We start from the raw sequence: 12,551 nt of genomic DNA, 5'->3' as shown, positions 1-12,551 counted from the left end.
TACCTATACTATGCAATACCCCCACATCTATCTGAAGAATTAACTGGCCTCGTAGGCATTACAACAAATACGTAACTATAAATGGATAAAAATGGATAAACTGTTGTTACATTACTACTATTTGACCATGGTGTGTATTCGCTGGGGAAAGGAGGCTCATTGGTTATTTCCCAGCAGCATGATTTTCTTGATCACATCTTGTTTCTTAGTCATTGCTTTTAACCCTGATTTTTAAACTGCTCCCTAAAATTCAACTCAGGAAAAAAAAATCCAAAGGTTGCAATCAATCAATCAATCAATCAATAAAGAAAGAAACATGGCAGACGCCTAATACACCAAATATTTATACTAGCTTGATTTATACAGTATTTACCTATGCAAAGGTACTCATGAGATCCATCTCACCTCCTATCACTAATCTCCTGGGTAATATGAGTCTTGCAAGACAGATGTTGTACCAGATGTTACCTGTGAACGTGCCAATCATTCCTGCAGGACTCCTAGATACACAGATCCTCTGCACTCACCTGAGCAAATTGAGAGATTCCGACGAATCGAGGATGACGAAGACGGACTGGGCTTGGTCTCCAGGTAGCTCTACCTGCCTGCGGTTCTTCAGTAGGTCCTGCTGGTCCTTCTCTTCTCCCTGCTGTGGAGTTCCTAAAGACAGCCGGGACATTTCTCCACAAACTCTACAGATAGTAGATGTTCAGATATATATATACTCAGACTGACTCCTTGGTCTTCTAAACTTCTCTGAATTCTTGGAAAAAAAGTTTTCTTTTTTTCTAACCACTTAGAAAAGCAGCTAGGAAGCTATGTCTCCTTTTAATTAACCAACTTTCAGTTTTCCGAAGGATCTATCCAACTTTCCCCTCCTCCAAGCCCTCGCTTGAAATGACCACTCCAGCAGATGAGATTCACAGAAGAAGCTGCCCATAAATTGCTCATGGCTCATGTCGGTTCAAAAGAACCGAATCTTTAGAGTCGATTCCTTTTCATGACGCACTGCTGTAGCAGACTGTAATGCGGTTTTTAGATGTAAAACTTGTTTAAAAGGAATAAAACAACTAATGAATATTTAGAAAGTTCAGATTCGCGTTTACAATGCTGATGAACACCTTATAATGTCATTATAGTAACCTACGACTAAAAAAATGGATATTTTAATATAATAATTATTATTATTATTGTTGTTGTTGTCATTGTTATTTAGCTCTACAATCATCTCGTAAGCTGACGTTTTATTTCTGTGATTTTGGCTTACAGCATGTAGTGGCAAAAAAACCAACAGAAAAATACCCCAGTGTTTCGAACCGACTCCGTTGAGGGAATCGACACTCTGAGGATTCGAACAACCCCTGCCGATAACACGGTGAAGACGGAAAATCCCTGAAGTGACGTCACAAACGACGAAGGATCGCCAGAGCTTGAACGGACAGGTAAACTGGCCAATAGCAATTTGCGTGGGCGGGGTTTAGTTCTATTTTCCACCAATCAGGCGCCGAGAAAAAGTGCTTGTGTACTTGCGGTGTTAGATGGCCCCCTACCTTTTTGAGCCAATTTCAAAAGAGATTTCATCATCCAAATAAATACAACCAGGAAAGTCTTCTTTGTAAAATGTCATTAAAAAAAAAAAATATTTTATACAATAACGTATTACTTCATTATCATCTAAGAATATTTAGTATTTTGATTTTTAATCCACTGTACAATACTGCATAATGATATTTGTCTGTAATTCAATGACATTTTAAAATATATTTATTACTGTTTCATAGTTTTTTATAAAGTTCACACACTCAAATCGGGTCTTTCTTTTTATATTCCTTTAATTCATAAACATTTTCATGAGCTTGCACAGAATTTCATCGGGTTATCAACATACAATGGAACCCCAGTGGCCTGCCACTAATATAATTAATGATAATAATTAGAATAGTACTTGTCATAACAGTAATACTCATCATGTGTACAGCAAATTTATACAGAATTCATAAGAAAAAAAAAAGGGGGGGGGAGAAAGCTATGCAACGTTGTGATGAATATAAATGGCTCGTTTTACGTTTAGTGCTGTCAGAGATTTGATTTCTGAGCAATTCCCCCCAAAAAACCAGAGCATTTCTATTCCACAAGGCAAGATGTCAGCGATTGATCTTTCACCATGTGCTGTGGAGATAAATGCAGCAGTGAGGTATGTTGTCTATAACGTCAGGAATCTTTTAGAGGAATGAAAAACCAAAGATCTTTAACGTCTTTATCAATTTGACTCTTTTTTCACTTTTAATACCCTGCAGGATAAAAAAATCAGACTGAAAAGATATAAATACATCAGCGGTCAAAGAAAGAAAGACAGACCTATGAAACCTCGAGAAATCGATCCCATTAAAAAGAAGGAGGAAAAGCTGTAAATCACTGACACCTTTTTTTGTGGATAGAATTGCTCATGAGTGAAATCAGTTTCCCAAACTGAGAAGCATCAGATCTTCTAACAGCTCTCTTTTAATCATCCGGGTGGTGCAGCCCTGAAGCTGCTGAGATGTTTTTGTGAACCTTCATCGTCTGAAAGCAGGCTATAAAATGCAACCTTGCATCCGGATCAGTGTTCTTCCCGGAAACGAAATGGAGAACGGTTATAGTCGTTTTAACCAATCGGCTCTGCACACAATCGTTCTTGCTGGTCAGTTCTCTTAGCAAGAAATTATAAAAAAAAGTATAAAAAAACAATAAATATGTAGTACAAAAAAACCACAAACACAACACACAATAATACCTCTCTCCTGCAGTATACGTTGTCAAAATGCAAAAAAAGGACATATATGTAAGAAAGAATGGCAGAAAGAATGACGGAGTAATGATGATTTTTTGGTGATTCTCATAACCGAGGTTTGCGTGAATGCATGAGTGGCAGGCTCGACTGACGCAGTATGAAGTATGAACTCGCACACAAACACACAACGAAGAGAAATCTCCTATAACGACCATATATTCCGGACAAGAAGTCACACCCTGGTAATAGGACAAATATAAAGGACACATATGTACGGAGAAAAGTTTGGGAACGCCTGACCATAAGATTATAATAAGCTTCACTCTTCTAAGATGTTCCTCTAGATTTGAAAGTGTGCTTGTGGAGATTCTTTCAACCACAAGGTTTACTACAAGTCAGGTGTTGATGTAGGTGAGGTGAGAATGAAAAAAAATCATTCAGCGCTCTATAAAGCAGGAGATCTTCTACTCAAACCCTGTTTTACCCTGGGTCTTCTAGTTCAATGGTTCAAAGACGTCCTTGTGTGCCTCTGATTTTGTGGTAACAATTTGGGGAAGAGCCACAACTGGCTGTTAAAGTCAGGTGTCCCAATACTTTTGCCCATGCAACGTATAATGGTATTGCTTTTTATTCGTGACATGAGGAAGTGCACCACGACCCACAGTGGAAATCTCACGCCGTTGCTTTTTACACTTTGGCTTCGTGTGTTTATTGTCCTGCACTCGTGTTGTGTATCTGCTTTACACTTGTGTTTTGTTATAGTTTGTAGCACAGTCCAGAGAAAAGCTACAAGCTATATAGTGGAAATTCACTGCGCGATCAATTAAGAAAACGTTTCACACTGAAAAGCAAAACCGCCATTGTTTTTCGCAGCTTTTATGGGTAACGGGTCGTTTTTTTTTACCCCTTGACACACCCGTTGTTCGGAAGTGAATGTACTTCCTTGTCTTGCACTTCCCCGTCTACTGGGTTGTTGCGTTCACAGCATCCAATCACATTAATACCTAAGCTGGACACATTTAGATGTTACATTTGGTACATTTAGAACAAGTCAGAATGTGCGATTAAGTTGCGATTAATCACGAGTTAACTCATGACGATCGTGCGATTAATCGCGAATATTTTAACGGATTGACAGCCCCAATATATATTTATATATCTATATATACAGCTGGTGATTCTCGTCCTCATGTGACAAATGAAAAGCGATATCTGCTGTGTGCATTTCAGTGTTCAGGAGTAGATTTTTTTAGTATACAGCGGCTGGGAAAAGTGTAGAACCTCCTAAAGGTTTTTGAGAGACATGTGCATGTTCCTTTCGTTTCTATGCAAATATGATGGGATGAAGATTTACTTTTACCAAAAGGCCAAAATTGTATTTTCACTTTACACCCTTTAGGTATTCGGACGGTTTTGTTTCTCAAAAAAATACTCTGCTGTGCCTCTTGGAAAACTTGCCAAAGATGTTCTTCACCAGTTGGGGATGATCCAGTTCATCCCAGAGCAGTTCAATAGGATTTAGGTGCAGTGACTGGGATTGCATGATAGACGAATCCAGACGACAATGTCAGGTTGTTGGAGGTATGGAATGGGAGCCATGTTGGTTCAGGATTCCTTTCACTTTTTGGAATAATTCTCTAAAACAATCCAAACCATTAGGCTTCCATCTCCATCTTCTCTCCTGTTCTCTACCGTGCACAAGTTCTTCTGCCAAAAATGTTACATAAAAACAAAAGGAACATGCATGTGACTTTTAAAAAACATTTTAAAAAAAAACGTGACTCATCCTAAGCACTGGATATACTATAAATAGTAACGTGTGCAGTTTGTATTGTTCTGAAAGCTACGTTTTGAACATGACTTTTGGTCCAGGAAATGCAATAAACCTTTCATAAGAAGGTAAACAGTCATATTTACCGCTCCTTATTCTTCTGACATCATTGTTAAGCCTTTCATTGATAACACAAAAAAAAAAAAAATGACGCAACACTGAAAAGTCACTGAACTATAAAAAACTGGATCAAGTGTCTTCTGACAAACAGAGCGCAAAGCTCCAAAAACATTTCCCAACAAACACTAATAGTTACAGCGATCCGGCATGAAGACGTCTCGACCCGATCGCGCTGAAGAACCCAATTCTGGAACGATTGACCGTAAACTTTTTTTTTTTTTTTCGGCTCAAGAATATAAAGTGTATGATATAAAAAAAAGAAATAAAAATCCAAATAAAAAACAGACACGAGTCACACACACACACACACACACACACACACACACACACACACTCTCGACGGGATGCTCCGATGTCCATCCAAATGGCACATCGTGAATTTAACACCGAGCTCGGAGATTAAACACCGACCCACAAAACTGGGTTCTGAGCAATAAATTATATATTTACAAACGCGATTTTGTATCTTTTACCATTTTCCGTACACAAATACGACACTGTTTGAAATGCGCAATGGTATCGTCAAAAGCCTTTTTGATTTATATATACTCTTAAGGTTCCTATTTAAAAAATCCCATGTGGACATTTAGCAAAAAAAAATTCCACAAATTAAAAATTAGACGGCTTCATGGCATCTCTCTTTCTTTCTTTTTTTCTCTCATTCACTCACTCACACTCGCTCGGTCTACAAAGTCTCCCAGTATCGAAATCTAATCGAACCGTTACTGCATTCTATACAAACATTATAGTATTTATAGTCCTTTTTTTCATTTTTAGATTAAAGATTAGAGCCCTATTGTCCGACTGATAGTTTTATACCTCCTTTATTCCGAGCAGAGGTTTTCCTTTCGATTAAATTGTTCGTATTCGCGAATAGTCGAATATTGCGAAGACGTAGTGCATTAAATGTCCACAGAGTGGCGCAGTGGAGCTAATCGGATGCTTGTCTGTTTTCTGTGGTTAGCTTTATGGCTGGGGTGGGGGTGGGGGGCGGTGTGTGTTGGGGCTTGGGGGCGGTTTCTGTCTGCAGATGCGAAGTCAGCGGAAAAAGGTCAACCAGGCAAAATCTCGCCAGGGATACGAGTCCTCCAGCTTTAGTGTTTTTACATCCTGCTCTTTTTTTCTTTTACTTGAATACTATTTCAATGTTACATCCAGGATTATGTAAAAAAAAATAATAAAGAAACCTAAAACTGTATGGACAAAAGTTTATGGACACCTCACCGTACAATAACATCCTGGAAAGATGTTCCACTAGATTACGAGGAGATTTTCAGACTGCTCATGCAGCGTCAGGTACTCATGTAAGTGCACTCGATATATTCAAAAGCAGGAGATCTTCCACTCCAAACCATGTAAAGCATATCGTCTTGGAGCTGGCTTTGTGCACAGGAGCATTGTCATGCTGGAACAGGTTTTGTGTCTCCTTTTCATGCATCGAAAGACGACACAATCCTATACAGTTGTTGTGGGTCTTCAACCTGGAACAGTCAGGTGTCCCAATACTTTTTGTCCATATAGTGTATATAGAGTATATGATCATATACACAATATATATTACTGTATATGGGTTTTTGTGATTAAAAAAAATTAGAAAAAAATTTAATATATCTTGACATATTGGAAAGTTTTAGGATCTCTTTCGAATTTTATTGGTATCTAAAAAACTATTAGATACCAGTAAATAAAACGGCTTGATGTCACAATCTATACATTTTGCAGCTATATTTTCCATTTACAGCTCTACATGATATTAAATTGTATATTTTTTGAGCTGGTTGTATTTATAAATCTATCATTATTTTGGAAGTGGTAGCTCATTGGCTTCTAATCAGAAGATCAGAAGATCATGGGCTCAAATCCCAGCACCCACTCCTGGACTCTTCACCTTCTTAGCTTAGTTATACGAGGTGGTATCAAAAAGTCGCTCCTCACGTTGCTGCCACTTCTGCGATTTGCGGTGGGTTTCCGGTTGTCAAAACGGCAACCTTTGAGGTGGAACTTCATCTTCGGGAAAAGGGCGAAGTCGTGTCTTTTCCAACGAGAAGCTCACGTGTGAGGAGAGTTCGGTGACACTACAGAGTTCCTACGTACACAAGACGATGTATTTTGGCACACTGACTTATGAAGGTCGGTGCTTCCTGTGACTGTGTGTGCAGCCTTGTGCTGCCATCTGCTGGTGTGTTAAAAATGTTGGCTTTTTGACACCTCCTCGTACATATGAGATAATTGTCGATCTGGATAACGGCAGCTGCCAAATGTGAATCTTCCAAATATGTTATTATCATTATAGTATAGTATAATATAATTTAATATATATAATATAATAATTTAATATATAAAAATGCTGTAAGATCGTGCAAACACTTTAACCCATATAGAGTGTAATATGTACTGTATATATTATATATTACTGGACGGTGTTGGCTTTTGTTTTGTCTAATAGTTGTACAGTCTTAGGAAGAAAATAATACCTTTGAGACAATTCTTTCATTTTAGATACGATTCCTGTCGCCACTGGAATGCTCTTTAAACCCTACGAAGGAAAAGTCCATCGAACTGTAACCTTCTCTGATCCGACTCTGATCACATGGTTTTCTCTAAAATACCCGCGGCAAGAAACCATTCATAAAAAACCGCACAGCAAATGGTTTGGAAAGGAAACAGCAGATCTATCGAACAGTGAACTCTTCAGCTGCGGAGACGGAGGAGAGAGTAAGATATCAAGCGGGGGGACTATACCGACCATGTGCAGGGCGATCACACATACAGAGGATGAGCAATACACCGAGAAACATACCTGTAGCTATTTCATGCAACTTTACGACTGACGATTAGAACGGGTCCGTGTAAAAGTTGTGTGTATATGTGTAAGTGTGTGTGTGTGCTTTTGTGTGCATGTGTGTGTGTGTGTGCTTGTGGGTGCATGTCTGAGCTTGTGTGTATTTTGTGGTATCTTATAGCAGATAGCTGTCCTTCTTGCCACATGTGTACAGTTTGTGTGTGCAAAAAAAAAACGAAGCGAGATCTCGAAAACCAATCATGTGCTTTCTCCTAGAGGGCTCAGCTCCTCCGCTTCTTCTTCCAGAACCTCTGAGATCAGGCCGTGCTCTTGTAGTTGTAGCTCCTCGCCTCTCCCAGCTCTGGAGAGCACCTCCATCCAGCGGCGTTGGAGCTCCTCTCCGTCTGCGCTGAAGTAAACAGTCAGGTGACTCTGGCTCATTTTGAAGGCGCAACGCCGCTCCAGACGGTCACATGACTCAGGGAGGGAGACTTCGAAGCCGATGAGAGGGATGCTGCGTTGGGCCTTCACATCCTGCATGCAGCAACCAAAACAGAGATGTGAAGATGTTTCTGTTATCACTTTTATTATATATAGGTATATACACATGGTTCTCAAGACTTTACAAAGGAGGAAAGCATTGTGGAATAAACATCTGTTTACACAGTTACAGAACAATGATCTGTTTTAATTTTAATTACAATTAAACAGTTGGAGAAACATTTTGCAACTAATGAGGGTACTTGAGAACAGGTCAGTAAGATGTTTTGGTATAAATAGTGAATCTGTCATGGAAATGCAGGTGAAAAATTCAATAATGCTTGGGAATAAATAAAAAAAAAAGTCTAAACTCACTGGTTAAAAAACAACCAAAAACAATCACTTTCGATGTGTGGGTGCGTTCTTGGAAATTCATGAGCTGATTTAATACCTGAGGAGCCCCGTAAATGTAAAGCACCAAAGGTTCGTTTTCAGGGATGACAAACCAGGCTTTCTGCCAGCCGCGCCCGCTGCCCTTCTCCATGTGGTGCAGGAAGCTGCAGAGGACGCTGTTCTCCGCCGCCACAGAGGCCTGTTTCTGCAGCACACACACAAAAAAGAAAATGAGCTGTTAAACAGATCAGTCAAGTCATCGTCAGGTTATGGTGGATCTGGAGAGCATCCCACTTGGACGGAAAGTAGAAATCCACCCTGGGTGGGACGCACTCATTTACATGTAGATACACCAGAGAGGTCCTGAGCCGAGCTCCAGGATTCCCTGCTGTACGTTACGGTTCTGTTCTGCGTATGAGATGTCCATGTGGGTGTTCTTCAGGTTCTCGGGTTTCCTCTTAACTTGCAAAACTATTCCGGTAAACGTTAAACAGGTCTTTTTTTATAATAAGCCACTGTTTCTGCTGCTTCGTGTATAGATTCAATATTTTTAAGTTTCCTTTCTTTTTTTATTGTAAATTCTATTTTTATTGCTAATTATGTATTGTAGGTTAATGTGAATTCTATTACGTTAAATTATTTTTTATTTCTTTAAAGGGAACATAACACACAGTTTCAAGTTGAGTACCTATAGAGTAATATTGCACCCTTCATATTTGTGAAGGGTCTTTAGTTTGATCAGATTTTTAAAAAAAAAATTATACAACTTTGCTGTTCTCTCCCCGAAAAAATGCGAGTTCCCGGAGGTGTGAAGTGGGCGGAGCTAAAGATTTGCATGCACGCGCAGCGGAAATCCTGAACATCAATAACAACAGCGGCAACAGCGGCAACAGCGGTAACAGCGGCGTGTGCATATCGTAAGAACAAATTTCTTCTTCCTCACAGCTTTCCACATACTTTCTTCTCTGGCGAGCCGTCGACTTCCATAACTGAATGAAGCACGGTGATGGGTGCGCTCTCACTCGGATTTCGCCCGGATTTCGGCCTTCATGACACCATGGAGGTCCATATTTTCCAAAACTTATACGAACCCGGAAGGAGTGTATTTGGCACAGCAATGCTTTTCATTATATACTTTTCATTTTGGTTATGTTTAGCATGAAAATGCAACTCTTTAACAGTGTAAATACCTCGCAGAAAATAGCATTAAACTCCCACCTTAATACAGTGTAACTTTTCTAAAAATGTCTTCAGTCCCTGCTCTTTTGTTGCACAGTGATGCTTTTGCTTGAATTCACACCTGGAGTAAATTTTACTGTTTATTTTAAATCAAGTTGTTACCTCTAAAATAGAGCGTCTTCTGTGCGTGCTATTGGTCAAGCTGGCCGGAGAGGGCGGGACTCCCACTAGCGTCGTATAGCAGTCTATACACACACGATTCGCTCGGTTGTTATCGTACAACAAGCGGGCACGGAATTCCGAGCATTTTCCACACACCACCTGAAAAACAAGACGTTGGACATGAGCGATCTTTATGACGAGTGAAACGGACTGATGTGAACAAGAGAAGAACGTTCTGGAGATTATTCAACTCTGTTGGGTTTGAACTTGTCGGTGTTTATCATCCGGCTTTTGCATGGCTGTGGGAAGAACAGTGTGTTATGTGTTCAACACAACACTTACGTGTCCGCAGGCTTTGCAGTGGTGACGTCTCTTGGTAATGGAGTTAAACGGCTCCTGGCACTTCATACACAGCGTCACTTCTTTTTCCCGGATCGGAGTGGGAGCACGCTTTCCCAGCTCGGTACTATTCTGAAGAGGAAAGACAGAGAGTCGGTGAAACGAGAGGTGTTAAAATAACAGTATGTTGGTACAATAAACAGTACAATAAATGTACGATGCAGATGTTCTGATTGAAAACAGCTGGTCCTCAGGCAAAAAGATTTGTTCAGCAATCTTGTGCAAATCAATTCAGCCATCTGGGAATCAGCAGATCAGGTTCTGTATTCCCTTTTATTTTTTATATTTTTATAACTTTAAAAAAAATATCATCTAATATCATAATTTCTTTGGCAGTAAGTGTTTCTCTCTCTCTCTCTCTCTCTCTCTCTCTCTCTCAGTCTCACTGAAGGAGGTGTGGCCTCTGTCTCTGTCAGTCTCAGTGATTAGGATGTGGCCTTTCTGTCTGTAAGTCTCAGTGAAGGAGGCGTGGCCTCTGTGTCCATCAGTCTCAGTGAAGAAGGCATGACTATCAGTGTTAGTAAAGAAGGTGTGGCCACTGTCTGTCTCAGTAAAGGAGGCATGGCCTTGGTGTCTGCCTCAGTAAATGAGGCAAGGCCTTGGTGTCTGCCTCAGTACAAGAGGCGTGGCCTCTGTTAGTCTCAGTAAAGAAGGTCTGGTCTTTCTGTTTGTTAGGCTCTCTGAAAGGGGTGTGGCCTCTGTGTCTGTCAGTCTCAGTGAAAAAGGCATGGTCTTTCTGTCTGTCAGTTTCAATAAAGAGGGTGTTGCTGCTATGCTTGTCTCTCTCAATAAAGGAGGTGTGGCATTTCTGTCTGTCAGTCACAATGATGAGGTGAGGTTTCTGTCAGTCTCCGTGAAGGAGGTGTGGCCTTTGTGTCTGTCAGTCTCAGTCTTGCATTGTGCATCCTATTGTCTCAAGCAGACTCAAGACAGATGTGGCATCTCACCGGAGAGTTTGGAGGTGTACACTCGTCCTCACGCACCGAACAGTTCAACATTCTGAACGTCTCCACACTCTGCTCATGCCTTTGGATGGTGGTCTGGATCGCCTGAGAGAAACGAACAGGAGATGTATCGTGACCCACAGAAATAAACATAATAAAAACACATATGAGCAAAACAGACAAAACGATGACAGGACGTGTAGTAATGGCTCACCTGAATCCAGTCTTTCTTTTCTTCTTCAGTTCTATAAGAAAGGACATGAACACACAGTCAGAGTGCTGCTTCTCATACACTATATCATTAGCATTTTTCTGAATCAGCTACAGAATATATATCTAAAAAAAAACAGATTTTAATGCGTTTTTGGATAGAAATCTTTTCCGAACTCTGGTCTGAGAGTTGCTCCAAAAATCTCACCTGGCCTGTAGTTCAAGAGAGCGCTGTTTTCCCGACACCAGAAACGTCCGTGGCACGTTCATACTGCTCGTCTCTTTCAGCTGTGAAACACAACAATGAATCAAAAAGTTATCTCACCTCGGCAAATAATGTCCATTACCTTCATGTTTTCTGGACCATAAGGCGTTTTAGTTGTTTCTGAAACACTTCCTGTTCTCAATGAGGTTATAGCAGGAACAGAATTTCCATTTTTCATGCTAGTTAATACAAGATAAATACAATTTGTCATGCTTGTGGGGAAAAAATGACAAAACCTTCATCTAAGAGTTCTTTCTGCGTCGGAAGATTTCACATTCACCTCTGGTATATCGAGCTGATCCTGACTAGAAATGTCAATCAATGTCTCCTCACAGAGATCTTCACCATATTACTGATTTATGTGGAACATTCATCATCTTTGGGTGAGGTGGTAGCTCTTTGGTTAAGGCTCTGAGTTACTGAACGGAAGGTCAGGGATTTGAGCCCCAGTATCGCCAAGCTGATATTCTTGGGGCCCTTGAGCAAGGCCCTTAACCCTCCGTGCTCCAGGAGGGGGGGCTTTATCTCTATAGGATCAATACCTTATTCTTATAAATAAACAAATAGAAAATATGAATCTTGAATCTAATCCCCCAGCAATCCAAATGGGACATTTTTGCAAGGAATGTTTGGGAGACTTATTCTGGGAAGTTAAAGGAATCCTGAACCAACATGGCTACCATTCCAAACGTCTGAACTGCGACTCATTGGAACCGACTTTATGAGACCAGACGACGAGCCGAAGCATACGTCCAAGCAAACGGTCGTCTGGAGTGATATCTATCATGGAATTTCCTGCTCAGTCACTGCACCTAAATCCTATTGAACTGCTCTGGGATGAACTGGATCACAAGAAAGAAATCTCCAACTAGTGAAGAACATATTTGGCAAGTTTTTCAAGAGAAATAGCAAAGTATTTCAGCTGAATGTTTGGGGAAATGAACTGTCCGGATGCTGAGAGCGTGTGAAACTATTCTTTATGCTGAGGAAACTATTCTTTAATAGCCATTTGGTCT

General features: G+C 40.3%; 2 protein-coding genes across 8 annotated transcripts in view; both read right to left on the bottom strand.

Annotated features, from left to right (window-relative positions):
• The window catches only part of tfe3a (transcription factor binding to IGHM enhancer 3a), a 28,281-nt gene extending 27,344 nt beyond the window's left edge, over positions 1-937 (bottom strand). The window contains exon 1 of one of the 4 annotated variants that reach the window (XM_046870623.1): positions 528-937. In XM_046870623.1, coding sequence (XP_046726579.1) covers positions 528-679 — 152 coding nt within the window. In that variant the 5' untranslated portion in view covers positions 680-937. The remainder of the gene's footprint in view (positions 1-527) is intronic. The other 3 variants (XM_046870624.1, XM_046870626.1, XM_046870627.1) reach the window with 3 other exon arrangements.
• An 870-nt stretch (positions 938-1,807) lies between these two features.
• fgd1 (FYVE, RhoGEF and PH domain containing 1) overlaps positions 1,808-12,551 on the bottom strand; it is a 65,207-nt gene continuing 54,463 nt past the window's right edge. For all 4 annotated transcript variants that reach the window (XM_046871189.1, XM_046871190.1, XM_046871191.1 and 1 more), the window contains 7 exons: positions 11,479-11,558; positions 11,275-11,305; positions 11,064-11,165; positions 10,060-10,188; positions 9,718-9,876; positions 8,435-8,581; positions 1,808-8,037 (listed from right to left, as the gene is read on the bottom strand). In XM_046871189.1, the coding sequence (XP_046727145.1) occupies positions 7,762-8,037; positions 8,435-8,581; positions 9,718-9,876; positions 10,060-10,188; positions 11,064-11,165; positions 11,275-11,305; positions 11,479-11,558 (924 nt within the window). In that variant the 3' untranslated portion in view covers positions 1,808-7,761. The remainder of the gene's footprint in view (positions 8,038-8,434; positions 8,582-9,717; positions 9,877-10,059; positions 10,189-11,063; positions 11,166-11,274; positions 11,306-11,478; positions 11,559-12,551) is intronic.

Source organism: Silurus meridionalis, chromosome 17 (assembly GCF_014805685.1).
Source record: "Silurus meridionalis isolate SWU-2019-XX chromosome 17, ASM1480568v1, whole genome shotgun sequence".
In the NCBI taxonomy this organism is placed as follows: domain Eukaryota; kingdom Metazoa; phylum Chordata; class Actinopteri; order Siluriformes; family Siluridae; genus Silurus; species Silurus meridionalis.
The sequence above is the reverse complement of the archived record's forward strand: the minus strand, read 5'-3'. Positions and strand labels throughout refer to the sequence as shown.